We start from the raw sequence: 27,517 nt of genomic DNA, 5'->3' as shown, positions 1-27,517 counted from the left end.
GTGTGTATGAACCCCTCTCTCTCTCAGTGCAGTGTTCATGTACTGGAGTGTCCAGTCAGTGTGTCTGTATGAACCCCCCTCTCTCTCAGTGCAGTGTTAATGTCCTGGAGTGTCCAGTCAGTGTGTGTGTATGAACCCCTCTCTCTCTCAGTGCAGTGTTCATGTCCTGGAGTGTCCAGTCAGTGTGTGTGTATGAACCCCTCTCTCTCTCAGTGCAGTGTTCATGTACTGGAGTGTCCAGTCAGTGTGTGTGTATGAACCCCCTCTCTCCTCAGTGCAGTGTTCATGTACTGAGTGTCCAGTCAGTGTGTGTGTATGAACCCCTCCTCTCTCTCAGTGCAGTGTTCATGTACTGGAGTGTCCAGTCAGTGTGTCTGTATGAACCCCTCTCTCTCTCAGTGCAGTGTTAATGTACTGGAGTGTCCAGTCAGTGTGTGTGTATGAACCCCCTCTCTCTCTCAGTGCAGTGTTCATGTCCTGGAGTGTCCAGTTCAGTGTGTCTGTATGAACCCCTCTCTCTCTCAGTGCAGTGTTAATGTACTGGAGTGTCCAGTCAGTGTGTGTGTATGAACCCCTCTCTCTCTCAGTGCAGTGTTCATGTACTGGAGTGTCCAGTCAGTGTGTGTGTATGAACCCCTCTCTCTCAGTGCAGTGTTCATGTACTGGAGTGTCCAGTCAGTGTGTGTGTATGAACCCCTCTCTCTCAGTGGCAGTGTTCATGTACTGGAGTGTCCAGTCAGTGTGTGTGTATGAACCCCTCTCTCTCTCTCAGTGCAGTGTTCATGTACTGGAGTGTCCAGTCAGTGTGTGTGTATGAACCCCCTCTCTCTCAGTGCAGTGTTCAATGTCCTGGAGTGTCCAGTCAGTGTGTGTGTATGAACCCCTCTCTCTCTCAGTGCAGTGTTCATGTCCTGGAGTGTCCAGTCAGTGTGTGTGTATGAACCCCTCTCTCTCTCAGTGCAGTGTTCATGTACTGGAGTGTCCAGTCAGTGTGTCTGTATGAACCCCTCTCTCTTTCAGTGCAGTGTTACATGTACTGGAGTGTCCAGTCAGTGTGTGTGTATGAACCCCTCTCTCTCTCAGTGCAGTGTTCATGTACTGGAGTGTCCAGTCAGTGTGTGTGTATGAAACCCCTCTCTCTCTCAGTGCAGTGTTCATGTACTGGAGTGTCCAGTCAGTGTGTGTGTATGAACCCCTCTCTCTCAGTGCAGTGTTCATGTACTGGAGTGTCCAGTCAGTGTGTGTGTATGAACCCCTCTCTCTCTCAGTGCAGTGTTCATGTACTGGAGTGTCCAGTCAGTGTGTCTGTATGAACCCCCCTCTCTCTCAGTGCAGTGTTAATGTTCTGGAGTGTCCAGTCAGTGTGTCTGTATGAACCCCTCTCTCTCTCTCAGTGCAGTGTTCATGTACTGGAGTGTCCAGTCAGTGTGTGTGTATGAACCCCTCTCTCTCAGTGCAGTGTTCATGTACTGGAGTGTCCAGTCAGTGTGTCTGCATGAACCCCTCTCTCTCTCAGTGCAGTGTTAATGTACTGGAGTGTCCAGTCAGTGTGTGTGTATGAACCCCCTCTCTCTCTCAGTGCAGTGTTCATGTACTGGAGTGTCCAGTCAGTGTGTCTGTATGAACCCCTCTCTCTCAGTGCAGTGTTCATGTACTGGAGTGTCCAGTCAGTGTGTGTGTATGAACCCCTCTCTCTCTCAGTGCAGTGTTAATGTACTGGAGTGTCCAGTCAGTGTGTCTGTATGAAACCCCTCTCTCTCAGTGCAGTGTTCATGTACTGGAGTGTCCAGTCAGTGTGTCTGTATGAACCCCTCTCTCTCAGTGCAGTGTTAATGTACTGGAGTGTCCAGTCAGTGTGTGTGTATGAACCCCTTCTCTCAGTGCAGTGTTCATGTACTGGAGTGTCCAGTCAGTTGTGTGTGTATGAACCCCTCTCTCTCTCAGTGCAGTGTTCATGTACTGGAGTGTCCAGTCAGTGTGTGTGTATGAACCCCCTCTCTCTCAGTGCAGTGTTCATGTACTGGAGTGTCCAGTCAGTGTGTGTGTATGAACCCCTCTCTCTCTCAGTGCAGTGTTCATGTACTGGAGTGTCCAGTCAGTGTGTCTGTATGAACCCCCCTCTCTCAGTGCAGTGTTCATGTACTGGAGTGTCCAGTCAGTGTGTCTGTATTAACCCCCCTCTCTCTCAGTGCAGTGTTCCATGTACTGGAGTGTCCAGTCAGTGTGTCTGTATGAACCCCTCTCTCTCTCAGTGCAGTGTTCATGTACTGGAGTGTCCAGTCAGTGTGTGTGTATGAACCCCTCTCTCTCTCAGTGCAGTGTTCATGTACTGGAGTGTCCAGTCAGTGTGTCTGTATTAACCCCTCTCTCTCTCAGTGCAGTTGTTCATGTACTGGAGTGTCCAGTCAGTGTGTGTGTATGAACCCCTCTCTCTCTCAGTGCAGTGTTCATGTACTGAGTGTCCAGTCAGTGTGTGTGTATGAACCCCCCTCTCTCTCAGTGCAGTGTTCATGTACTGGAGTGTCCAGTCAGTGTGTGTGTATGAACCCCTCTCTCTCTCAGTGCAGTGTTCATGTCCTGGAGTGTCCAGTCAGTGTGTGTGTATGAACCCCCTCTCTCTCTCAGTGCAGTGTTCATGTACTGGAGTGTCCAGTCGGTGTGTGTGTAGAACCCCTCTCTCTCTCAGTGCAGTGTTCATGTACTGGAGTGTCCAGTCGGTGTGTGTGTATGAACCCCTCTCTCTCTCAGTGCAGTGTTCATGTACTGGAGTGTCCAGTCAGTGTGTGTGTATGAACCCCCTCTCTCTCAGTGCAGTGTTCATGTCCTGGAGTGTCCAGTCAGTGTGTCTGTATTAACCCCTCTCTCTCTCAGTGCAGTGTTCATGTACTGGAGTGTCCAGTCAGTGTGTGTGTATGAACCCCCTCTCTCTCTCAGTGCAGTGTTCATGTACTGGAGTGTCCAGTCAGTGTGTGTGTATGAACCCCCCTCTCTCTCAGTGCAGTGTTCATGTACTGGAGTGTCCAGTCAGTGTGTGTGTATGAACCCCTCTCTCTCTCAGTGCAGTGTTCATGTCCTGGAGTGTCCAGTCAGTGTGTGTGTATGAACCCCTCTCTCTAGTGCAGTGTTCATGTACTGGAGTGTCCAGTCGGTGTGTGTGTATGAACCCCTCTCTCTCTCCAGTGCAGTGTTCATGTACTGGAGTGTCCAGTCGGTGTGTGTGTATGAACCCCTCTCTCTCTCAGTGCAGTGTTCATGTACTGGAGTGTCCAGTCAGTGTGTGTGTATGAACCCCCCTCTTCTCAGTGCAGTGTTCATGTACTGGAGTGTCCAGTCAGTGTGTCTGTATGAACCCCTCTCTCTCTCAGTGCAGTGTTCATGTACTGGAGTGTCCAGTCAGTGTGTGTGTATGAACCCCTCTCTCTCTCAGTGCAGTGTTCATGTACTGGAGTGTCCAGTCAGTGTGTGTGTATGAACCCCTCTCTCTCTCAGTGCAGTGTTCATGTCCTGGAGTGTCCAGTCAGTGTGTGTGTATGAACCCCTCTCTCTCTCAGTGCAGTGTTCATGTACTGGAGTGTCCAGTCGGTGTGTGTGTATGAACCCCTCTCTCTCTCAGTGCAGTGTTCATGTACTGGAGTGTCCAGTCAGTGTGTGTGTATGAACCCCTCTCTCTCTCAGTGCAGTGTTCATGTCCTGGAGTGTCCAGTCAGTGTGTGTGTATGAACCCCTCTCTCTCTCAGTGCAGTGTTCATGTACTGGAGTGTCCAGTCCAGTGTGTGTGTTATGAACCCCTCTTTTCTCTCAGTGCGGTGTACATGTACTGAGTGTCCAGTCAGTGTGTGTGTATGAACCCCCCTCTCTCTCAGTGCAGTGTTCATGTACTGGAGTGTCCAGTCAGTGTGTCTGTATTAACCCCTCTCTTCTCTCAGTGCAGTGTTAATGTCCTGGAGTGTCCAGTCAGTGTGTGTGTATGAACCCCTCTCTCTCTCAGTGCAGTGTTCATGTACTGGGAGTGTCCAGTCGGTGTGTGTGTATGAACCCCTCTCTCTCTCAGTGCAGTGTTCATGTACTGGAGTGTCCAGTCAGTGTGTGTGTATGAACCCCTCCTCTCTCAGTGCAGTGTTCATGTACTGGAGTGTCCAGTCAGTGTGTCTGTATGAACCCCCCTCTCTCTCAGTGCAGTGTTAATGTACTGGAGTGTCCAGTCAGTGTGTCTGTATGACCCCTCTCTCTCTCTCAGTGCAGTGTTCATGTACTGGAGTGTCCAGTCAGTGTGTGTGTATGAACCCCTCTCTCTCAGTGCAGTGTTCATGTACTGGAGTGTCCAGTCAGTGTGTCTGCATGAACCCTCTCTCTCTCAGTGCAGTGTTCATGTACTGGAGTGTCCAGTCAGTGTGTGTGTATGAACCCCTCTCTCTCAGTGCAGTGTTCATGTACTGGAGTGTCCAGTCAGTGTGTGTGTATGAACCCCTCTCTCTCTCAGTGCAGTGTTCATGTACTGGAGTGTCCAGTCAGTGTGTGTGTATGAACCCCTCTCTCTCAGTGCAGTGTTCATGTACTGGAGTGTCCAGTCAGTGTGTGTGTATGAACCCCTCTCTCTCAAGTGCAGTGTTCATGTACTGGAGTGTCCAGTCAGTGTGTCTGTATGAACCCCCTCTCTCAGTGCAGTGTTCATGTACTGGAGTGTCCAGTCAGTGTGTCTGTATGAACCCCTCTCTCTCAGTGCAGTGTTCATGTACTGGAGTGTCCAGTCAGTGTGTGTGTATGAACCCCTCTCCTCTCTCAGTGCAGTGTTCATGTACTGGAGTGTCCAGTCAGTGTGTCTGTATTAACCCCTCTCTCTCTCAGTGCAGTGTTCATGTACTGGAGTGTCCAGTCAGTGTGTGTGTATGAACCCCTCTCTCTCTCAGTGCAGTGTTCATGTACTGGAGTGTCCAGTCAGTGTGTGTGTATGAACCCCCCTCTCTCTCAGTGCAGTGTTCATGTACTGAGTGTCCAGTCAGTGTGTGTGTATGAACCCTCTCTCTCTCAGTGCAGTGTTCATGTCCTGGAGTGTCCAGTCAGTGTGTGTGTATGAAACCCCTCTCTCTCTCAGTGCAGTGTTCATGTACTGGAGTGTCCAGTCGGTGTGTGTGTATGAACCCCTCTCTCTCTCAGTGCAGTGTTCATGTACTGGAGTGTCCAGTCAGTGTGTGTGTATGAACCCCTCTCTCTCTCAGTGCAGTGTTCATGTACTGGAGTGTCCAGTCAGTGTGTGTGTATGAACCCCTCTCTCTCTCAGTGCAGTGTTCATGTACTGGAGTGTCCAGTCAGTGTGTCTGTATGAACCCCTCTCTCTCTCAGTGCAGTGTTCATGTACTGGAGTGTCCAGTCAGTGTGTCTGTATGAACCCCTCTCTCTCTCAGTGCAGTGTTAATGTCCTGGAGTGTCCAGTCAGTGTGTGTGTATGAACCCCTCTCTCTCTCAGTGCAGTGTTCATGTACTGGAGTGTCCAGTCAGTGTGTGTGTATGAACCCCTCTCTCTCTCAGTGCAGTGTTCATGTACTGGAGTGTCCAGTCAGTGTGTGTGTATGAACCCCTCTCTCTCTCAGTGCAGTGTTCATGTACTGGAGTGTCCAGTCAGTGTGTCTGTATGAACCCCTCTCTCTCTCAGTGCAGTGTTCATGTACTGGAGTGTCCAGTCAGTGTGTGTGTATGAACCCCTCTCTCTCTCAGTGCAGTGTTCATGTCCTGGAGTGTCCAGTCAGTGTGTGTGTATGAACCCCTCTCTCTCTCAGTGCAGTGTTCATGTACTGGAGTGTCCAGTCGGTGTGTGTGTATGAACCCCTCTCTCTCTCAGTGCAGTGTTCATGTACTGGAGTGTCCAGTCAGTGTGTGTGTATGAACCCCCTCTCTCAGTGCAGTGTTCATGTACTGGAGTGTCCAGTCAGTGTGTGTGTATGAACCCCTCTCTCTCTCAGTGCAGTGTTCATGTACTGGAGTGTCCAGTCAGTGTGTGTGTATGAACCCCTCTCTCTCTCAGTGCAGTGTTCATGTACTGGAGTGTCCAGTCAGTGTGTCTGTATGAACCCCTCTCTCTCTCAGTGCAGTGTTCATGTACTGGAGTGTCCAGTCAGTGTGTGTGTATGAACCCCTCTCTCTCTCAGTGCAGTGTTCATGTCCTGGAGTGTCCAGTCAGTGTGTGTGTGTATGAACCCCTCTCTCTCTCAGTGCAGTGTTCATGTACTGGAGTGTCCAGTCAGTGTGTGTGTATGAACCCCTCTCTCTCTCAGTGCAGTGTTCATGTACTGGAGTGTCCAGTCAGTGTGTCTGTATGAACCCCTCTGTCTCTCAGTGCGGTGTATTAACCCCTCTGTCTCTCAGTGCGGTGTATTAACCCCTCTCTCTCTCAGTGCGGTGTATTAACCCCTCTCTCTCTCTCAGGGGTGGCCCTACCAAGCCCAGGACTCTGGAGAAGCACACTGACAGTGTCCTCGGCTGGGTAAGTCTCTGACCTGACTGTGTGAGAGGAGGGACCCCTGACTGTACCCCTGGACCCCGAGAGAAACTGGTTCTGTTGCTTGTGTCTTTCAGGCCTCTGCTCTGTGGTCTCTGTCCTACTACACCTCCCCCCTGCTGGCCTGGTACTTCTACAGGAAGGGTAGGTCTGTGCTGGGGTCAGGGCGCCCCCCCTGGTCTGGTGTCTGATCCACAGCGCCCCTGTGGTCTGGTGTCTGATCCACAGCGCCCCCTGTGGTCTGGTGTCTGATCCACAGCTCCCCCTGTGGTCTGGTGTCTGATCCACAGCTCCCCTGTGGTCTGGTGTCTGATCCACAGCGCCCCTGTGGTCTGGTGTCTGATCCACAGCTCCCTGTGGTCTGGTGTCAGATCCACAGCTCCCTGTGGTCTGGTGTCAGATCCACAGCTCCCCGTGTGGTCTGATGTCAGATCCACAGCGCCCCTGTGGTCTGGTGTCTGATCCACAGCTCCCCCTGTGGTCTGGTGTCTGATCCACAGCGCCCCCTGTGGTCTGGTGTCTGATCCACAGCTCCCCCTGTGGTCTGGTGTCTGATCCACAGCTCCCCCTGTGGCCGGGTCTGGTGTCTGATCCACAGCTCCCTCTGTGGTCTGGTGTCTGATCCACAGCGCCCCTGTGGTCTGGTGTCTGATCCACAGCTCCCTGTGGTCTGGTGTCTGATCCACAGCTCCCTCTGTGGTCTGATGTCAGATCCACAGCTCCCCCTGTGGTCTGGTGTCTGATCCACAGCCCCCTGTGGTCTGGTGTCTGATCCACAGCTCCCCCTGTGGTCTGGTGTCTGATCCACAGCGCCCCCTGTGGTCTGGTGTCTGATCCACAGCGCCCCTGTGGTCTGGTGTCTGATCCACAGCGCCCTGTGGTCTGGTGTCTGATCCACAGCTCCCCCTGTGGTCTGGTGTCTGATCCACAGCTCCCTGTGGTCTGGTGTCTGATCCACAGCTCCCCCTGTGGTCTGGTGTCTGATCCACAGCTCCCTGTGGTCTGGTGTCAGATCCACAGTGCCCCTGTGGTCTGCTGTCTGAGCTCCACAGCTCCCCCTGTGGTCTGGTGTCTGATCCACAGCGCCCCCTGTGGTCTGGTGTCTGATCCACAGCTCCCTGTGGTCTGGTGTCAGATCCACAGTGCCCCTGTGGTCTGCTGTCTGAGCTCCACAGCTCCCCCTGTGGTCTGGTGTCTGATCCACAGCTCCCCCTGTGGTCTGGTGTCTGATCCACAGCGCCCTGTGGTCTGGTGTCTGATCCACAGCTCCCCCTGTGGTCTGGTGTCTGATCCACAGCCCCCTGTTGTCTGGTGTCTGATCCACAGCTCCCTCTGTGGTCTGGTGTCTGATCCACAGCGCCCCCTGTGGTCTGGTGTCTGATCCACAGCGCCCCCTGTGGTCTGGTGTCTGATCCACAGCTCCCTGTGGTCTGGTGTCAGATCCACAGCGCCCCTGTGGTCTGCTGTCTGAGCTCCACAGCTCCCCCTGTGGTCTGGTGTCTGATCCACAGCTCCCCTGTGGTCTGGTGTCTGATCCACAGCGCCCCCTGTGGTCTGGTGTCTGATCCACAGCTCCCCTGTGGTCTGGTGTCTGATCCACAGCGCCCCCTGTGGTCTGGTGTCTGATCCACAGCTCCCCCTGTGGTCTGGTGTCTGATCCACAGCGCCCCCTGTGGTCTGGTGTCTGATCCACAGCTCCCCCTGTGGTCTGGTGTCTGATCCACAGCGCCCTGTGGTCTGGTGTCTGATCCACAGCTCCCCCTGTGGTCTGGTGTCTGATCCACAGCTCCCTGTGGTCTGGTGTCTGATCCACAGCTCCCCCTGTGGTCTGGTGTCTGATCCACAGCGCCCCCTGTGGTCTGGTGTCTGATCCACAGCTCCCCCTGTGGTCTGGTGTCTGATCCACAGCTCCCCCTGTGGTCTGGTGTCTGATCCACAGCTCCCCCTGTGGTCTGGTGTCTGATCCACAGCTCCCTGTGGCCCGGGGCCTGTCTCTCCTAAGGTGTGTCCTCTGCTCTGCCTGACTGCTTGTCCATCTTTCCAGGATACGTCTGCAGCTCCAGACTGGTCCCAGTCAGCCAGTACCTGGGCACCCTGCTTGTCCTGCTGCTGGGGGTGGCCTGTCTGAGAGGTGAGGCTCCTTACTGGACAGGGTCTCTGACTGGACAGGGTCTCTAACTGGACAGTGAGTCTGACCGGACAGGGTCTCTAATTGGACAGTGAGTCTAACTGGACAGGGTCTCTAAATGGACAGTGAGTCTAACTGGACAGGGTCTCTAACTGGACAGTGAGTCTGACTGGACAGGGTCTCTGACTGGACAGTGAGTCTGACTGGACAAGGTCTGTAACTGGACAGGGTCTCTAACGAGGGGGACAGTGTCATTAACTGGACAGTTTCTCTAACGAGGGGGACAGTGTCAGTAACTGGAGGGCGTCTCTAACGAGGGGACAGTGTCAGTAACTGGACGGCGTCTCTAACGAGGGGACAGTGTCAGTAACTGGACGGCGTCTCTAACGAGGGGACAGTGTCAGTAACTGGAGGGCGTCTCTAACGAGGGGACAGTGTCAGTAACTGGACGGCGTCTCTAACGAGGGGACAGTGTCAGTAACTGGACGGCGTCTCTAACGAGGGGACAGTGTCAGTAACTGGACGGCGTCTCTAACGAGGGGACAGTGTCAGTAACTGGAGGGCGTCTCTAACGAGGGGACAGTGTCAGTAACTGGACGGCGTCTCTAACGAGGGGGACGGCGTCAGTAACTGGACAGCGTCTCTAACGAGGGTCTGATGTCCTCAGGGATCGGGCGCTGGACCAACCCCGAGTATGTCCAGTTCATCTCCATCCTGGAGGAGAATCGGAGGAGCAGGAGTCCGGAGAACAAGGTCGGTCGGGGTCGCGGGGGCTGAGGGGTCGCGGGGTTGCCGGGGGTGAGGGGTCGCGGGGGTGAGGGGTCGCGGGCTCACAGGCTCCTCTCTCCCTGTCCCCAGAGGAGGCTGGCCTGCTTCGACTTCGAGTTCTGCGCCTGGCCGGTGGACTTCAGCTGGAGCGAGGCGGGCAGCCGGTGAGTGTCCTGAGTGGGGCAGAGGGGGTGTGTGTCCTGAGTGGGGCAGAGGGGGTGTGTGTGTCCTGAGTGGGGCAGCCGGTGTGTGTCCTGAGTGGGGCAGAGGGCGTGTGTGTCCTGAGTGGGGCAGAGGGCGTGTGTGTCCTGAGTGGGGCAGAGCGGGTGTGTCCTGAGTGGGGCAGAGGGGCTGTGTGTCCTGAGTGGGGCAGAGGGCGTGTGTCCTGAGTGGGGCAGAGGGGCTGTGTGTGTCCTGAGTGGGGCAGAGGGGGTGTGTGTCCTGAGTGGGGCAGAGGGGCTGTGTGTCCTGAGTGGGGCAGAGGGGCTGTGTGTCCTGAGTGGGGCAGAGGGCGTGTGTCCTGAGTGGGGCAGAGGGGCTGTGTGTCCTGAGTGGGGCAGAGGGGCTGTGTGTGTCCTGAGTGGGGCAGAGGGGCTGTGTGTGTCCTGAGTGGGGCAGAGGGGCTGTGTGTCCTGAGTGGGGCAGAGCGGGTGTGTCCTGAGTGGGGCAGAGGGGCTGTGTGTCCTGAGTGGGGCAGAGGGGCTGTGTGTGTCCTGAGTGGGGCAGAGGGGCTGTGTGTGTCCTGAGTGGGGCAGAGCGGGTGTGTGTCCTGAGTGGGGCAGAGGGCGTGTGTGTCCTGAGTGGGGCAGAGCGGGTGTGTCCTGAGTGGGGCAGAGGGGCTGTGTGTCCTGGGTGGGGCAGAGGGCGTGTGTGTCCTGAGTGGGGCAGAGGGGCTGTGTGTGTCCTGAGTGGGGCAGAGGGGCTGTGTGTCCTGAGTGGGGCAGAGCGGGTGTGTCCTGAGTGGGGCAGAGGGCGTGTGTGTCCTGAGTGGGGCAGAGGGCGTGTGTGTCCTGAGTGGGGCAGAGCGGGTGTGTCCTGAGTGGGGCAGAGGGGCTGTGTGTCCTGAGTGGGGCAGAGGGCGTGTGTCCTGAGTGGGGCAGAGGGGCTGTGTGTCCTGAGTGGGGCAGAGGGGCTGTGTGTGTCCTGAGTGGGGCAGAGGGGCTGTGTGTCCTGAGTGGGGCAGAGCGGGTGTGTCCTGAGTGGGGCAGAGCGGGTGTGTCCTGAGTGGGGCAGAGGGGCTGTGTGTCCTGAGTGGGGCAGAGGGGCTGTGTGTGTCCTGAGTGGGGCAGAGGGGCTGTGTGTGTCCTGAGTGGGGCAGAGCGGGTGTGTGTCCTGAGTGGGGCAGAGGGCGTGTGTGTCCTGAGTGGGGCAGAGCGGGTGTGTCCTGAGTGGGGCAGAGGGGCTGTGTGTCCTGAGTGGGGCAGAGGGCGTGTGTGTCCTGAGTGGGGCAGAGGGGCTGTGTGTCCTGGGTGGGGCAGAGGGGCTGTGTGTGTCCTGAGTGGGGCAGAGGGGCTGTGTGTCCTGAGTGGGGCAGAGGGCGTGTGTGTCCTGAGTGGGGCAGCCGGTGTGTGTCCTGAGTGGGGCAGAGGGGCTGTGTGTCCTGAGTGGGGCAGAGGGGGTGTGTGTGTCCTGAGTGGGGCAGAGGGGCTGTGTGTCCTGGGTGGGGCAGAGGGCGTGTGTGTCCTGAGTGGGGCAGCGGGCTGTGTGTGTCCTGAGTGGGGCAGAGGGCGTGTGTGTCCTGAGTGGGGCAGAGGGGCTGTGTGTCCTGAGTGGGGCAGAGGGGCTGTGTGTGTCCTGAGTGGGGCAGAGGGGCTGTGTGTCCTGGGTGGGGCAGAGGGCGTGTGTGTCCTGAGTGGGGCAGCGGGCTGTGTGTCCTGAGTGGGGCAGAGGGCGTGTGTGTCCTGAGTGGGGCAGAGGGGCTGTGTGTCCTGGGTGGGGCAGAGGGCGTGTGTGTCCTGAGTGGGGCAGCCGGTGTGTGTCCTGAGTGGGGCAGAGGGGCTGTGTGTCCTGAGTGGGGCAGAGGGGCTGTGTGTCCTGAGTGGGGCAGAGGGGGTGTGTGTGTCCTGAATGGGGCAGAGGGGCTGTGTGTCCTGAGTGGGGCAGAGGGCGTGTGTGTCCTGAGTGGGGCAGAGGGGGTGTGTGTGTCCTGAGTGGGGCAGAGGGCGTGTGTGTCCTGAATGGGGCAGAGGGGCTGTGTGTCCTGAGTGGGGCAGAGGGGCTGTGTGTCCTGGGTGGGGCAGAGGGCGTGTGTGTCCTGAGTGGGGCAGCGGGCTGTGTGTCCTGAGTGGGGCAGAGGGCGTGTGTGTCCTGAGTGGGGCAGAGGGGCTGTGTGTCCTGAGTGGGGCAGAGCGGGTGTGTCCTGGGTGGGGCAGAGGGCGTGTGTGTCCTGAGTGGGGCAGCGGGCTGTGTGTCCTGAGTGGGGCAGAGGGGCTGTGTGTCCTGAGTGGGGCAGAGGGCGTGTGTGTCCTGAGTGGGGCAGCGGGCTGTGTGTCCTGAGTGGGGCAGAGGGGCTGTGTGTCCTGAGTGGGGCAGAGGGGCTGTGTGTGTCCTGAGTGGGGCAGAGGGGCTGTGTGTCCTGAGTGGGGCAGAGGGCGTGTGTGTCCTGAGTGGGGCAGAGGGCGTGTGTGTCCTGAGTGGGGCAGCGGGCTGTGTGTCCTGAGTGGGGCAGAGGGGCTGTGTGTCCTGAGTGGGGCAGAGGGGCTGTGTGTCCTGAGTGGGGCAGAGGGGCTGTGTGTGTCCTGAGTGGGGCAGAGGGGCTGTGTGTCCTGAGTGGGGCAGAGGGGGTGTGTGTGTCCTGAGTGGGGCAGAGGGGCTGTGTGTCCTGGGTGGGGCAGAGGGGCTGTGTGTCCTGAGTGGGGCAGAGGGGCTGTGTGTCCTGAGTGGGGCAGAGGGCGTGTGTGTCCTGAGTGGGGCAGAGCGGGTGTGTCCTGAGTGGGGCAGAGGGGCTGTGTGTCCTGAGTGGGGCAGAGGGCGTGTGTCCTGAGTGGGGCAGAGGGGCTGTGTGTCCTGAGTGGGGCAGAGGGGCTGTGTGTGTCCTGAGTGGGGCAGAGCGGGTGTGTCCTGAGTGGGGCAGAGGGGCTGTGTGTCCTGAGTGGGGCAGAGGGCGTGTGTCCTGAGTGGGGCAGAGGGGCTGTGTGTCCTGAGTGGGGCAGAGGGGCTGTGTGTGTCCTGAGTGGGGCAGAGGGGGTGTGTGTCCTGAGTGGGGCAGAGGGGCTGTGTGTCCTGAGTGGGGCAGAGGGGCTGTGTGTCCTGAGTGGGGCAGAGGGCGTGTGTCCTGAGTGGGGCAGAGGGGCTGTGTGTCCTGAGTGGGGCAGAGGGGCTGTGTGTGTCCTGAGTGGGGCAGAGGGGGTGTGTGTCCTGAGTGGGGCAGAGGGGCTGTGTGTCCTGAGTGGGGCAGAGGGGCTGTGTGTCCTGAGTGGGGCAGAGGGCGTGTGTGTCCTGAGTGGGGCAGAGCGGGTGTGTCCTGAGTGGGGCAGAGGGGCTGTGTGTCCTGGGTGGGGCAGAGGGCGTGTGTGTCCTGAGTGGGGCAGAGCGGGTGTGTCCTGAGTGGGGCAGAGGGGCTGTGTGTCTTGAGTGGGGCAGAGGGGGTGTGTGTCCTGAGTGGGGCAGAGGGCGTGTGTGTCCTGAGTGGGGCAGAGGGGCTGTGTGTGTCCTGAGTGGGGCAGAGGGGTTGTGTGTCCTGAGTGGGGCAGCCGGTGAGTGTCCTGAGTGGGGCAGAGGGGCTGTGTGTCCTGAGTGGGGCAGAGCGGGTGTGTGTCCTGAGTGGGGCAGAGGGCGGGTGTGTCCTGAGTGGGGCAGAGGGGGTGTGTGTCCTGAGTGGGGCAGAGGGCGTGTGTGTCCTGAGTGGGGCAGCGGGCGTGTGTGTCCTCAGTGGGGCAGAGGGGCTGTGTGTCCTGAGTGGGGCAGAGGGGCTGTGTGTGTCCTGAGTGGGGCAGAGGGCGTGTGTGTCCTGAGTGGGGCAGCGGGCGTGTGTGTCCTCAGTGGGGCAGAGGGGCTGTGTGTCCTGAGTGGGGCAGAGCGGGTGTGTCCTGAGTGGGGCAGAGGGGGTGTGTGTCCTGAGTGGGGCAGAGCGGGTGTGTCCTGAGTGGGGCAGAGGGGCTGTGTGTCCTGAGTGGGGCAGAGGGGCTGTGTGTCCTGAGTGGGGCAGAGGGCGTGTGTGTCCTGAGTGGGGCAGCGGGCGTGTGTGTCCTGAGTGGGGCAGCGGGCTGTGTGTCCTGAGTGGGGCAGAGGGCGTGTGTGTCCTGAGTGGGGCAGAGCGGGTGTGTCCTGAGTGGGGCAGAGGGGCTGTGTGTCCTGAGTGGGGCAGAGGGGCTGTGTGTCCTGAGTGGGGCAGAGGGCGTGTGTGTCCTGAGTGGGGCAGCCGGTGAGTGTCCTGAATGGGGCAGAGGGCGTGTGTGTCCTGAGTGGGGCAGAGGGGCTGTGTGTCCTGAGTGGGGCTGAGGGGGTGTGTGTCCTGAGTGGGGCAGAGGGGCTGTGTGTCCTGAGTGGGGCAGAGGGGGTGTGTGTCCTGAGTGGGGCAGAGGGCGTGTGTGTCCTGAGTGGGGCAGAGGGCGTGTGTCCTGAGTGGGGCAGAGGGGCTGTGTGTCTTGAGTGGGGCAGAGGGGGTGTGTGTCCTGAGTGGGGCAGAGGGCGTGTGTGTCCTGAGTGGGGCAGAGGGGCTGTGTGTGTCCTGAGTGGGGCAGAGGGGTTGTGTGTCCTGAGTGGGGCAGCCGGTGAGTGTCCTGAGTGGGGCAGAGGGGCTGTGTGTCCTGAGTGGGGCAGAGCGGGTGTGTGTCCTGAGTGGGGCAGAGGGCGGGTGTGTCCTGAGTGGGGCAGAGGGGGTGTGTGTCCTGAGTGGGGCAGAGGGGCTGTCTGTCCTGAGTGGGGCAGAGGGGCTGTCTGTCCTGAGTGGGGCAGAGCGGGTGTGTGTCCTGAGTGGGGCAGAGGGCGTGTGTGTCCTGAGTGGGGCAGAGGGGGTGTGTGTCCTGAGTGGGGCAGAGGGGCTGTGTGTCCTGAGTGGGGCAGAGCGGGTGTGTCCTGAGTGGGGCAGAGGGGCTGTGTGTCCTGAGTGGGGCAGAGGGCGTGTGTGTCCTGAGTGGGGCAGCGGGCTGTGTGTCCTGAGTGGGGCAGAGGGCGTGTGTGTCCTGAGTGGGGCAGCCGGTGAGTGTCCTGAGTGGGGCAGAGGGCGTGTGTGTCCTGAGTGGGGCAGAGGGGCTGTGTGTCCTGAGTGGGGCAGAGGGGGTGTGTGTCCTGAGTGGGGCAGAGGGGGTGTGTGTCCTGAGTGGGGCAGAGGGCGTGTGTGTCCTGAGTGGGGCAGAGGGCGTGTGTCCTGAGTGGGGCAGAGGGGCTGTGTGTCTTGAGTGGGGCAGAGGGGGTGTGTGTCCTGAGTGGGGCAGAGGGCGTGTGTGTCCTGAGTGGGGCAGAGGGGCTGTGTGTGTCCTGAGTGGGGCAGAGGGGCTGTGTGTCCTGAGTGGGGCAGCCGGTGAGTGTCCTGAGTGGGGCAGAGGGGCTGTGTGTCTTGAGTGGGGCAGAGCGGGTGTGTGTCCTGAGTGGGGCAGAGGGGGTGTGTGTCCTGAGTGGGGCAGAGGGGCTGTCTGTCCTGAGTGGGGCAGAGGGGCTGTCTGTCCTGAGTGGGGCAGAGCGGGTGTGTGTCCTGAGTGGGGCAGAGGGCGTGTGTGTCCTGAGTGGGGCAGAGGGGGTGTGTGTCCTGAGTGGGGCAGAGGGGCTGTGTGTCCTGAGTGGGGCAGAGCGGGTGTGTCCTGAGTGGGGCAGAGGGCGGGTGTGTCCTGAGTGGGGCAGAGGGCGTGTGTGTCCTGAGTGGGGCAGCGGGCTGTGTGTCCTGAGTGGGGCAGAGGGCGTGTGTGTCCTGAGTGGGGCAGAGCGGGTGTGTGTCCTGAGTGGGGCAGAGGGGCTGTGTGTCCTGAGTGGGGCAGAGGGGGTGTGTGTGTCCTGAGTGGAGCAGAGGGGGTGTGTGTCCTGAGTGGGGCAGAGGGGGTGTGTGTGTCCTGAGTGGGGCAGAGGGCGTGTGTGTCCTGAGTGGGGCAGAGGGGCTGTGTGTCCTGAGTGGGGCAGAGGGCGTGTGTGTCCTGAGTGGGGCAGAGGGGCTGTGTGTCCTGAGTGGGGCAGAGGGGGTGTGTGTCCTGAGTGGGGCAGAGGGGCTGTGTGTGTCCTGAGTGGGGCAGATGGCGTGTGTGTTCTGAGTGGGGCAGAGGGGCTGTGTGTCCTGAGTGGGGCAGAGCGGGTGTGTGTCCTGAGTGGGGCAGAGGGCGTGTGTGTCCTGAGTGGGGCAGAGGGGGTGTGTGTCCTGAGTGGGGCAGAGGGGCTGTCTGTCCTGAGTGGGGCAGAGGGGTGTGTGTCCTGAGTGGGGCAGAGGGGCTGTGTGTCCTGAGTGGGGCAGAGGGGGTGTGTGTCCTGAGTGGGGCAGAGGGGCTGTGTGTCCTGAGTGGGGCAGCCGGTGAGTGTCCTGAGTGGGGCAGAGGGGCTGTGTGTCCTGAGTGGGGCAGAGGGACTGTGTGTGTCCTGAGTGGGGCAGAGGGGGTGTGTGTCCTGAGTGGGGCAGAGCGGGTGTGTGTCCTGAGTGGGGCAGAGGGGCTGTGTGTCCTGAGTGGGGCAGAGGGCGTGTGTGTCCTGAGTGGGGCAGAGGGCGTGTGTGTCCTGAGTGGGGCAGCGGGCGTGTGTGTCCTGAGTGGGGCAGAGGGGGTGTGTGTCCTGAGTGGGGCAGAGGGGCTGTGTGTCCTGAGTGGGGCAGAGGGGCTGTGTGTCCTGAGTGGGGCAGAGCGGGTGTGTCCTGAGTGGGGCAGAGGGGCTGTGTGTCCTGAGTGGGGCAGAGGGCGTGTGTGTCCTGAGTGGGGCAGAGGGGCTGTGTGTCCTGAGTGGGGCAGAGGGCGTGTGTGTCCTGAGTGGGGCAGAGGGCGTGTGTGTCCTGAGTGGGGCAGAGGGGGTGTGTGTCCTGAGTGGGGCAGAGCGGGTGTGTGTCCTGAGTGGGGCAGAGGGCGTGTGTGTCCTGAGTGGGGCAGAGGGGCTGTGTGTGTCCTGAGTGGAGCAGAGGGGGTGTGTGTCCTGAGTGGGGCAGAGGGCGTGTGTGTCCTGAGTGGGGCAGAGGGGCTGTGTGTCCTGAGTGGGGCAGAGGGCGTGTGTGTCCTGAGTGGGGCAGAGGGGCTGTGTGTCCTGAGTGGGGCAGAGGGGGTGTGTGTCCTGAGTGGGGCAGAGGGGCTGTGTGTGTCCTGAGTGGGGCAGAGGGCGTGTGTGTCCTGAGTGGGGCAGAGGGGCTGTGTGTGTCCTGAGTGGGGCAGAGGGGCTGTGTGTCCTGAGTGGGGCAGAGGGGCTGTGTGTGTCCTTAGTGGGGCAGAGGGCGTGTGTGTCCTGAGTGGGGCAGAGGGGCTGTGTGTGTCCTGAGTGGGGCAGAGGGGGTGTGTGTCCTGAGTGGGGCAGAGGGGCTGTGTGTGTCCTGAGTGGGGCAGAGGGGCTGTGTGTCCTGAGTGGGGCAGAGGGGCTGTGTGTCCTGAGTGGGGCAGAGCGGGTGTGTGTCCTGAGTGGGGCAGAGGGCGTGTGTGTCCTGAGTGGGGCAGAGGGGGTGTGTGTCCTGAGTGGGGCAGAGGGGCTGTCTGTCCTGAGTGGGGCAGAGGGGTGTGTGTCCTGAGTGGGGCAGAGGGGCTGTGTGTCCTGAGTGGGGCAGAGGGGGTGTGTGTCCTGAGTGGGGCAGAGGGGCTGTGTGTCCTGAGTGGGGCAGCCGGTGAGTGTCCTGAGTGGGGCAGAGGGGCTGTGTGTCCTGAGTGGGGCAGAGGGGCTGTGTGTGTCCTGAGTGGGGCAGAGGGGGTGTGTGTCCTGAGTGGGGCAGAGCGGGTGTGTCCTGAGTGGGGCAGAGGGGCTGTGTGTCCTGAGTGGGGCAGAGCGGGTGTGTCCTGAGTGGGGCAGAGGGGCTGTGTGTCCTGAGTGGGGCAGAGGGCGTGTGTGTCCTGAGTGGGGCAGAGGGCGTGTGTGTCCTGAGTGGGGCAGCGGGCTGTGTGTCCTGAGTGGGGCAGAGGGCGTGTGTGTCCTGAGTGGGGCAGAGCGGGTGTGTCCTGAGTGGGGCAGAGGGGCTGTGTGTCCTGAGTGGGGCAGAGGGGGTGTGTGTGTCCTGAGTGGGGCAGAGGGGCTGTGTGTCCTGAGTGGGGCAGAGGGGCTGTGTGTCCTGAGTGGGGCAGAGGGCGTGTGTGTCCTGAGTGGGGCAGCCGGTGAGTGTCCTGAGTGGGGCAGAGGGGCTGTGTGTCCTGAGTGGGGCAGAGGGGGTGTGTGTCCTGAGTGGGGCAGAGGGGGTGTGTGTCCTGAGTGGGGCAGAGGGCGTGTGTCCTGAGTGGGGCAGAGGGGCTGTGTGTCCTGAGTGGGGCAGAGGGGCTGTGTGTCCTGAGTGGGGCAGAGGGGCTGTGTGTCCTGAGTGGGGCAGCCGGTGAGTGTCCTGAGTGTGGCAGAGGGGCTGTGTGTCCTGAGTGGGGCAGAGGGGCTGTGTGTGTCCTGAGTGGGGCAGAGGGGGTGTGTGTCCTGAGTGGGGCAGAGCGGGTGTGTGTCCTGAGTGGGGCAGAGGGGCTGTGTGTCCTGAGTGGGGCAGAGGGCGTGTGTGTCCTGAGTGGGGCAGAGCGGGTGTGTCCTGAGTGGGGCAGAGGGGCTGTGTGTCCTGAGTGGGGCAGAGGGGCTGTGTGTCCTGAGTGGGGCAGAGGGCGTGTGTGTCCTGAGTGGGGCAGAGGGCGTGTGTGTCCTGAGTGGGGCAGCGGGCTGTGTGTCCTGAGTGGGGCAGAGGGCGTGTGTGTCCTGAGTGGGGCAGAGGGCGTGTGTGTCCTGAGTGGGGCAGAGGGGCTGTGTGTCCTGAGTGGGGCAGAGGGGCTGTGTGTCCTGAGTGGGGCAGAGGGCGTGTGTGTCCTGAGTGGGGCAGCCGGTGAGTGTCCTGAGTGGGGCAGAGGGCGTGTGTGTCCTGAGAGGGGCAGAGGGGCTGTGTGTCCTGAGTGGGGCAGAGGGGGTGTGTGTCCTGAGTGGGGCAGAGGGGCTGTGTGTCCTGAGTGGGGCAGAGGGGGTGTGTGTCCTGAGTGGGGCAGAGGGGCTGTGTGTGTCCTGAGTGGGGCAGAGGGGCTGTGTGTCCTGAGTGGGGCAGCCGGTGAGTGTCCTGAGTGGGGCAGAGGGGCTGTGTGTCCTGAGTGGGGCAGAGCGGGTGTGTGTCCTGAGTGGGGCAGAGGGCGGGTGTGTCCTGAGTGGGGCAGAGGGGGTGTGTGTCCTGAGTGGGGCAGAGGGGCTGTCTGTCCTGAGTGGGGCAGAGGGGCTGTCTGTCCTGAGTGGGGCAGAGCGGGTGTGTGTCCTGAGTGGGGCAGAGGGCGTGTGTGTCCTGAGTGGGGCAGAGGGGCTGTGTGTCCTGAGTGGGGCAGAGGGGCTGTGTGTCCTGAGTGGGGCAGAGGGGCTGTGTGTCCTGAGTGGGGCAGAGGGGGTGTGTGTCCTGAGTGGGGCAGAGCGGGTGTGTGTCCTGAGTGGGGCAGAGGGCGTGTGTGTCCTGAGTGGGGCAGAGGGGCTGTGTGTGTCCTGAGTGGAGCAGAGGGGGTGTGTGTCCTGAGTGGGGCAGAGGGCGTGTGTGTCCTGAGTGGGGCAGAGGGGCTGTGTGTCCTGAGTGGGGCAGAGGGCGTGTGTGTCCTGAGTGGGGCAGAGGGGCTGTGTGTCCTGAGTGGGGCAGAGGGGGTGTGTGTCCTGAGTGGGGCAGAGGGGCTGTGTGTGTCCTGAGTGGGGCAGAGGGCGTGTGTGTCCTGAGTGGGGCAGAGGGCGTGTGTGTCCTGAGTGGGGCAGAGGGGCTGTGTGTGTCCTGAGTGGGGCAGAGGGGGTGTGTGTCCTGAGTGGGGCAGAGGGGCTGTGTGTCCTGAGTGGGGCAGAGGGGGTGTGTGTCCTGAGTGGGGCAGAGCGGGTGTGTGTCCTGAGTGGGGCAGAGGGCGTGTGTCCTGAGTGGGGCAGAGGGGCTGTGTGTCCTGAGTGGGGCAGAGGGCGTGTGTGTCCTGAGTGGGGCAGAGGGGCTGTGTGTGTCCTGAGTGGGGCAGAGGGCGTGTGTGTCCTGAGTGGGGCAGAGGGGCTGTGTGTGTACTGAGTGGGGCAGAGGGGGTGTGTGTCCTGAGTGGGGCAGAGGGGCTGTGTGTGTCCTGAGTGGGGCAGAGGGGGTGTGTGTCCTGAGTGGGGCAGAGGGGCTGTGTGTCCTGAGTGGGGCAGAGCGGGTGTGTGTCCTGAGTGGGGCAGAGGGCGTGTGTGTCCTGAGTGGGGCAGAGGGGCTGTGTGTGTCCTGAGTGGGGCAGAGGGGCTGTCTGTCCTGAGTGGGGCAGAGGGGCTGTGTGTCCTGAGTGGGGCAGAGGGGGTGTGTGTCCTGAGTGGGGCAGAGGGGCTGTGTGTCCTGAGTGGGGCAGCCGGTGAGTGTCCTGAGTGGGGCAGAGGGGCTGTGTGTCCTGAGTGGGGCAGAGGGGCTGTGTGTGTCCTGAGTGGGGCAGAGGGCGTGTGTGTCCTGAGTGGGGCAGAGGGGCTGTGTGTCCTGAGTGGGGCAGAGGGGGTGTGTGTCCTGAGTGGGGCAGAGGGGGTGTGTCCTGAGTGGGGCAGAGGGCGTGTGTGTCCTGAGTGGGGCAGAGGGCGTGTGTGTCCTGAGTGGGGCAGAGCGGCTGTGTGTCCTGAGTGGGGCAGAGGGCGTGTGTGTCCTGAGTGGGGCAGAGCGGCTGTGTGTCCTGAGTGGGGCAGAGGTCGTGTGTGTCCTGAGTGGGGCAGAGGGGCTGTGTGTGTCCTGCGTGGGGCAGAGGGGCTGTCTGTCCTGAGTGGGGCAGAGGGGCTGTGTGTCCTGAGTGGGGCAGAGGGCGTGTGTGTCCTGAGTGGGGCAGCGGGCTGTGTGTCCTGAGTGGGGCAGAGGGCGTGTGTGTCCTGAGTGGGGCAGAGGGCGTGTGTGTCCTGAGTGGGGCAGCGGGCTGTGTGTCCTGAGTGGGGCAGAGGGCGTGTGTGTCCTGAGTGGGGCAGAGCGGGTGTGTCCTGTGTGGGGCAGAGGGGCTGTGTGTCCTGAGTGGGGCAGAGGGGGTGTGTGTGTCCTGAGTGGGGCAGAGGGGCTGTGTGTCCTGAGTGGGGCAGAGGGCGTGTGTGTCCTGAGTGGGGCAGCCGGTGAGTGTCCTGAGTGGGGCAGAGGGGCTGTGTGTCCTGAGTGGGGCAGAGGGGGTGTGTGTCCTGAGTGGGGCAGAGGGGGTGTGTGTCCTGAGTGGGGCAGAGGGCGTGTGTCCTGAGTGGGGCAGAGGGGCTGTGTGTGTCCTGAGTGGGGCAGAGGGGGTGTGTGTCCTGAGTGGGGCAGAGGGGCTGTGTGTCCTGAGTGGGGCAGAGGGGGTGTGTGTCCTGAGTGGGGCAGAGGGGCTGTGTGTCCTGAGTGGGGCAGCCGGTGAGTGTCCTGAGTGTGGCAGAGGGGCTGTGTGTCCTGAGTGGGGCAGAGGGGCTGTGTGTGTCCTGAGTGGGGCAGAGGGGGTGTGTGTCCTGAGTGGGGCAGAGCGGGTGTGTGTCCTGAGTGGGGCAGAGGGGCTGTGTGTCCTGAGTGGGGCAGAGGGCGTGTGTGTCCTGAGTGGGGCAGAGGGCGTGTGTGTCCTGAGTGGGGCAGAGGGGCTGTGTGTCCTGAGTGGGGCAGAGCGGGTGTGTCCTGAGTGGGGCAGAGGGGCTGTGTGTCCTGAGTGGGGCAGAGCGGGTGTGTCCTGAGTGGGGCAGAGGGGCTGTGTGTCCTGAGTGGGGCAGAGGGGCTATGTGTCCTGAGTGGGGCAGAGGGCGTGTGTGTCCTGAGTGGGGCAGAGGGCGTGTGTGTCCTGAGTGGGGCAGCGGGCTGTGTGTCCTGAGTGGGGCAGAGGGCGTGTGTGTCCTGAGTGGGGCAGAGCGGGTGTGTCCTGAGTGGGGCAGAGGGGCTGTGTGTCCTGAGTGGGGCAGAGGGGGTGTGTGTGTCCTGAGTGGGGCAGAGGGGCTGTGTGTCCTGAGTGGGGCAGAGGGCGTGTGTGTCCTGAGTGGGGCAGCCGGTGAGTGTCCTGAGTGGGGCAGAGGGCGTGTGTGTCCTGAGAGGGGCAGAGGGGCTGTGTGTCCTGAGTGGGGCAGAGGGGCTGTGTGTCCTGAGTGGGGCAGAGGGGCTGTGTGTCCTGAGTGGGGCAGAGGGTGTGTGTGTCCTGAGTGGGGCAGAGGGGCTGTGTGTCCTGAGTGGGGCAGAGGGGGTGTGTGTCCTGAGTGGGGCAGAGGGCGTGTGTGTCCTGAGTGGGGCAGAGGGGCTGTGTGTGTCCTGAGTGGGGCAGAGGGGCTGTGTGTCCTGAGTGGGGCAGCCGGTGAGTGTCCTGAGTGGGGCAGAGGGGCTGTGTGTCCTGAGTGGGGCAGAGGGCGGGTGTGTCCTGAGTGGGGCAGAGGGGGTGTGTGTCCTGAGTGGGGCAGAGGGGCTGTCTGTCCTGAGTGGGGCAGAGGGGCTGTCTGTCCTGAGTGGGGCAGAGCGGGTGTGTGTCCTGAGTGGGGCAGAGGGCGTGTGTGTCCTGAGTGGGGCAGAGGGGGTGTGTGTCCTGAGTGGGGCAGAGCGGGTGTGTCCTGAGTGGGGAAGAGGGGCTGTGTGTCCTGAGTGGGGCAGAGGGGCTGTGTGTCCTGAGTGGGGCAGAGGGGGTGTGTGTCCTGAGTGGGGCAGAGCGGGTGTGTGTCCTGAGTGGGGCAGAGGGCGTGTGTGTCCTGAGTGGGGCAGAGGGGCTGTGTGTGTCCTGAGTGGAGCAGAGGGGGTGTGTGTCCTGAGTGGGGCAGAGGGCGTGTGTGTCCTGAGTGGGGCAGAGGGGCTGTGTGTCCTGAGTGGGGCAGAGGGCGTGTGTGTCCTGAGTGGGGCAGAGGGGCTGTGTGTCCTGAGTGGGGCAGAGGGGGTGTGTGTCCTGAGTGGGGCAGAGGGGCTGTGTGTGTCCTGAGTGGGGCAGAGGGCGTGTGTGTCCTGAGTGGGGCAGAGGGCGTGTGTGTCCTGAGTGGGGCAGAGGGGGTGTGTGTCCTGAGTGGGGCAGAGGGGCTGTGTGTCCTGAGTGGGGCAGAGGGGGTGTGTGTCCTGAGTGGGGCAGAGCGGGTGTGTGTCCTGAGTGGGGCAGAGGGCGTGTGTGTCCTGAGTGGGGCAGAGGGGCTGTGTGTCCTGAGTGGGGCAGAGGGGCTGTGTGTCCTGAGTGGGGCAGAGGGGGTGTGTGTCCTGAGTGGGGCAGAGGGGCTGTGTGTGTCCTGAGTGGGGCAGAGGGCGTGTGTGTCCTGAGTGGGGCAGAGGGGCTGTGTGTGTCCTGAGTGGGGCAGAGGGGGTGTGTGTCCTGAGTGGGGCAGAGGGGCTGTGTGTGTCCTGAGTGGGGCAGAGGGGGTGTGTGTCCTGAGTGGGGCAGAGGGGCTGTGTGTCCTGAGTGGGGCAGAGCGGGTGTGTGTCCTGAGTGGGGCAGAGGGGGTGTGTGTCCTGAGTGGGGCAGAGGGGCTGTGTGTCCTGAGTGGGGCAGCCGGTGAGTGTCCTGAGTGGGGCAGAGGGGCTGTGTGTCCTGAGTGGGGCAGAGGGGCTGTGTGTGTCCTGAGTGGGGCAGAGGGGGTGTGTGTCCTGAGTGGGGCAGAGCGGGTGTGTGTCCTGAGTGGGGCAGAGGGCGTGTGTGTCCTGAGTGGGGCAGAGGGGCTGTGTGTCCTGAGTGGGGCAGAGGGCGTGTGTGTCCTGAGTGGGGCAGAGGGGGTGTGTGTCCTGAGTGGGGCAGAGGGGGTGTGTCCTGAGTGGGGCAGAGGGCGTGTGTGTCCTGAGTGGGGCAGAGGGCGTTTGTGTCCTGAGTGGGGCAGAGCGGCTGTGTGTCCTGAGTGGGGCAGAGGGGGTGTGTGTCCTGAGTGGGGCAGAGGGGCTGTGTGTGTCCTGAGTTGGGCAGAGGGGCTGTGTGTCCTGAGTGGGGCAGAGGGCGTGTGTGTCCTGAGTGGGGCAGAGGGGCAGTGTGTGTCCTGAGAGGGGCAGAGGGGGTGTGTGTCCAGAGTGGGTGTGTCTTGTCCTCAGGAAGGACCTGTCCTGAGTGGGTGTGTTGTCCTCAGGAAGGACCTGTCCTGAGTGGATATATGTCCTGAGTGGGTGTGTGTTGTCCTCAGGAAGGACCTGTCCTGAGTGGGTGTGTTGTCCACAGGAAGGACCTGTCCTGAGTGGATATGTGTCCTGAGTGGGTGTGTGTTGTCCTCAGGAAGGACCTGTCCTGAGTGGGTGTGTGTCCTGAGTGGGTGTGTGTTGTCCTCAGGAAGGACCTGTCCTGAGTGGGTGTGTTGTCCACAGGAAGGACCTGTCCTGAGTGGATATGTGTCCTGAGTGGGTGTGTGTTGTCCTCAGGAAGGACCTGTCCTGAGTGGGTGTGTGTCCTGAGTGGGTGTGTGTTGTCCTCAGGAAGGACCTGTCCAGAGGCGGGGTGCCTCTGCTGAAGACAGAGCCCAGACACAGAGGAGCAGCGGACAGTGTCCTGAGCACCATCCAGAAACTGCCCTGTCAGGTGATCAGGTGAGACTCCTCTCTCCTCTCCAGGAACCCCATCCCTCTCTCTCTCTCTCTCTCCTCTACAGTCACCTCATCCCTCTCTCCTCTCTCCTCTACAGGAACCCCATCCCTCTCTCCTCTCTCCTCTACAGGCACCTCATCCCTCTCTCCTCTCTCCTCTCTCCTCTCTCCTCTACAGGTACCTCATCCCTCTCTCCTCTCTCCTCTACAGGTACCCCATCCCTCTCTCCTCTCTCCTCTACAGGAACCCCATCCCTCTCTCCTCTCTCCTCTCCAGGAACCCCATCCCTCTCTCCTCTCTCCTCTCTCCTCTACAGTCACCTCATCCCTCTCTCCTCTCTCTACAGGTAACTCATCCCTCTCTCCTCTCTCTACAGTCACCTCATCCCTCTCTCCTCTCTCTGCAGGTAACTCATCCCTCTCTCCTCTCTCCTCTACAGTCACCTCATCCCTCTCTCCTCTCTCCTCTACAGTCACCTCATCCCTCTCTCCTCTACAGGTACCTCATCCCTCTCTCCTCTCTCCTCTCCAGGAACCTCATCCCTCTCTCCTCTCCTCTACAGGTACCTCATCCCTCTCTCCTCTCTCCTCTCCAGGAACCCCATCCTTCTCTCCTCTCTCCTCTCCAGGAACCCCATCCCTCTATCCTCTCTCTACAGTCACCTCATCCCTCTCTCCTCTACAGGCACCTCATCCCCCTCTCCTCTCTCCTCTACAGGGAACTCATCCCTCTCTCCTCTCTCCTCTACAGTCACCTCATCCCCCTCTCCTCTCTCCTCTACAGGCACCTCATCCCTCTCTCCTCTACAGGCACCCCATCCCTCTCTCCTCTCTCCTCTCTCCTCTACAGGTACCTCATTCTTCTCTCCTCTCTCCTCTCTCCTCTACAGGTACCTCATCCCTCTCTCCTCTCCTCTACAAGTACCTCATCCCTGTCTCCTCTCTCTACAGTCACCTCATCCCTCTCTCCTCTTCTCTACAGGTACCTCATCCCTCTCTCCTCTCTCCTCTACAGTCACCTCATCCCTCTCTCCTCTCTCCTCTACAGGTAACTCATCCCTCTTTCCTCTCTCCTCTACAGGCACCTCATGCCTCTCTCCTCTCTCCTCTACAGTCACCTCATCAATTCAGTTCAATTCAATTCAATTCAAGGTGCTTTATTAGCATGACCGATGGGTACAATCAGTGTTGCCAAAGCAAATGAAAGTAATGATATTTACATGAAACAAAACAAAAATAGAAGTAAAATAAAATCTACAGACATATTACAGACATTTACAACAAAGACATATTATAAAATATTGACATATTCTGTAGGCGGCTGGAGCATTATTGTGAGACAGGCTGACTGTTCCTCAGGCTGTGACAGGAGATCACATACTGGGCTGCCAGTTCAACTGAGTTCCCTCCTCCCTCTCCCAGTAGGATTGGGACCCGTTGTGATTCTGGCAGGTGTGGGAACTCTGGGATTAGATTTCTGAATTTCGGGAAGAATGTTTCTCTAATCCCAGAGTATCTGTCACAGTGCAGTAGGAAGTGCACCTCTGTCTCTATTTCTCCCCGCTGGCAGTGGGAGCACAGCCTGTCCTCTCTGGACAGCCAGGTCTGCCTGTGTCCAGTGTCTGTGTCCAGGCTGTGGTCACTGAGCCTGTCCTCTTTGGGCAGCCAGGTCTGCCTGTGTCGCCCAGTTTCTATGGCCAGGCTGTGGTCACTGAGCCTGTACTTCGTCAGGGTCTGTTTCTGTTTGTTATTTTTTATTTTGGTCAAATATTCAGCTAGTGTGTATTGTCTGTTTAGGGTTCTGTAGCATTCCAGTTTATGTTGTGTTTGTGTGTGTGTCCCAGTGTGTGAGATATTGCTGTTTGATCTGTACTGTGATGTGGTTGAGTCTGGGTTGTGGTGCTCTAGCAGTGCTGTCCTGAGGCTGGTTGTGTGTTGTGTGTGTTGTGCTGTGATGTGGTTGAGTCTGGGTTGTTGTGCTCTAGCAGTGCTGTCCTGAGGCTGGTTGTGTGTTGTGTGTATTGTGCTGTGATGTGGTTGAGTCTGGGTTGTGGTGCTCTAGCAGTGCTGTCCTGAGGCTGGTTGTGTGTTGTGTGTGTTGTGCTGTGATGTGGTGGAGTCTGGGTTGTGGTGCTCTAGCAGTGCTGTCCTGAGGCTGGTTGTGTGTTGTGTGTGTTGTGCTGTGATCTGGTGGAGTCTGGGTTGTGGTGCTCTAGCAGTGCTGTCCTGAGGCTGGTTGTGTGTTGTGTGTGTTGTGCTGTGATGTGGTGGAGTCTGGGTTGTGGTGCTCTAGCAGTGCTGTCCTGAGGCTGGTTATGAGTTGTGTGTGTATTGTGCTGTGATGTGGTTGAGTCTGGGTTGTGGTGCTCTAGCAGTGCTGTCCTGAGGCTGGTTATGAGTTGTGTGTATTGTGCTGTGATGTGGTTGAGTCTGGGTTGTGGTGCTCTAGCAGTGCTGTCCTGAGGCTGGTTATGAGTTGTGTGTATTGTGCTGTGATGTGGTGGAGTCTGAGTTGTGGTGCTCTAGCAGTGCTGTCTTGAGGCTGGTTGTGTGTTGTGTGTGTTGTGCTGTGATGTGGTGGAGTCTGGGTTGTGGTGCTCTAGCAGTGCTGTCCTGAGGCTGGTTGTGTGTTGTGTGTGTTGTGCTGTGATGTGGTTGAGTCTGGGTTGTGGTGCTCTAGCAGTGCTGTCCTGAGGCTGGTTGTGTGTTGTGTGTGTTGTGCTGTGATGTGGTGGAGTCTGGGTTGTGGTGCTCTAGCAGTGCTGTCCTGAGGCTGGTTGTGTGTTGTGTGTGTTGTGCTGTGATGTGGTTGAGTCTGGGTTGTGGTGCTCTAGCAGTGCTGTCCTGAGGCTGGTTGTGTGTTGTGTGTGTTGTGCTGTGATGTGGTTGAGTCTGGGTTGTTGTGCTCTAGCAGTGCTGTCCTGAGGCTGGTTGTGTGTTGTGTGTATTGTGCTGTGATGTGGTTGAGTCTGGGTTGTGGTGCTCTAGCAGTGCTGTCCTGAGGCTGGTTGTGTGTTGTGTGTGTTGTGCTGTGATGTGGTGGAGTCTGGGTTGTGGTGCTCTAGCAGTGCTGTCCTGAGGCTGGTTGTGAGTTGTGTGTGTTGTGCTGTGATGTGGTGGAGTCTGGGTTGTGGTGCTCTAGCAGTGCTGTCCTGAGGCTGGTTGTGTGTTGTGTGTATTGTGCTGTGATGTGGTGGAGTCTGGGTTGTGGTGCTCTAGCAGTGCTGTCCTGAGGCTGGTTGTGTGTTGTGTGTGTTGTGCTGTGATGTGTTTGAGTCTGGGTTGTGGTGCTCTAGCAGTGCTGTCCTGAGGCTGGTTAGTGTCGGTGTGGCTCAGGTCAGTGAGCCTCAGGACCAGCTGGCTCAGGGGGCTCTGTTTTGGGCTCAGCTCTTGGCTCAGCAGGGCTTTGTGGTGGTAGGAATTTTGGTCGCTGTTTTGTAGGTGTAGCCAATACTTTAATATTCTTTTCTGTATGTTTATCAATAGTGGGTACTGGCCTAATTCGGCCCTGCACCCGTTGTTAGGAGTTCTTCTCTGCACACGGAGGATGTTTCTACAGATCTCCATGTGCAGAGTTTCTGTGGGGTGTTTGTCCCATTGGGTGTACTCCTGGTCTGTGAGGGGACCCCACACTTCACTGCCATATAGGGCAATGGGTTGGATT

The 27,517-nt window shown here is 60.0% G+C and overlaps 1 protein-coding gene across 1 annotated transcript in view; it reads left to right on the top strand.

Annotated features, from left to right (window-relative positions):
• Positions 1-6,389: 6,389 nt before the first annotated feature.
• Positions 6,390-27,517, top strand: part of LOC148805172 (phosphatidylserine lipase ABHD16A-like) — a gene marked incomplete at its 5' end in the record, with an annotated part of 68,562 nt that continues 47,434 nt past the window's right edge. Inside the window, 6 exons of the mRNA XM_088909755.1 lie at positions 6,390-6,478; positions 6,571-6,637; positions 8,538-8,624; positions 9,289-9,374; positions 9,480-9,553; positions 23,746-23,856. Of these exons, the coding sequence (XP_088765881.1) occupies positions 6,390-6,478; positions 6,571-6,637; positions 8,538-8,624; positions 9,289-9,374; positions 9,480-9,553; positions 23,746-23,856 (514 nt within the window). The remainder of the gene's footprint in view (positions 6,479-6,570; positions 6,638-8,537; positions 8,625-9,288; positions 9,375-9,479; positions 9,554-23,745; positions 23,857-27,517) is intronic.

Source organism: Atractosteus spatula, unplaced genomic scaffold (assembly GCF_055471065.1).
Source record: "Atractosteus spatula isolate fAtrSpa1 unplaced genomic scaffold, fAtrSpa1.hap1 Scaffold_82, whole genome shotgun sequence".
Classification (NCBI taxonomy): Eukaryota; Metazoa; Chordata; class Actinopteri; order Semionotiformes; family Lepisosteidae; genus Atractosteus; species Atractosteus spatula.
Note: the sequence above shows the minus strand (reverse complement) of the source record. Positions and strands in the feature narration are given on the sequence as shown.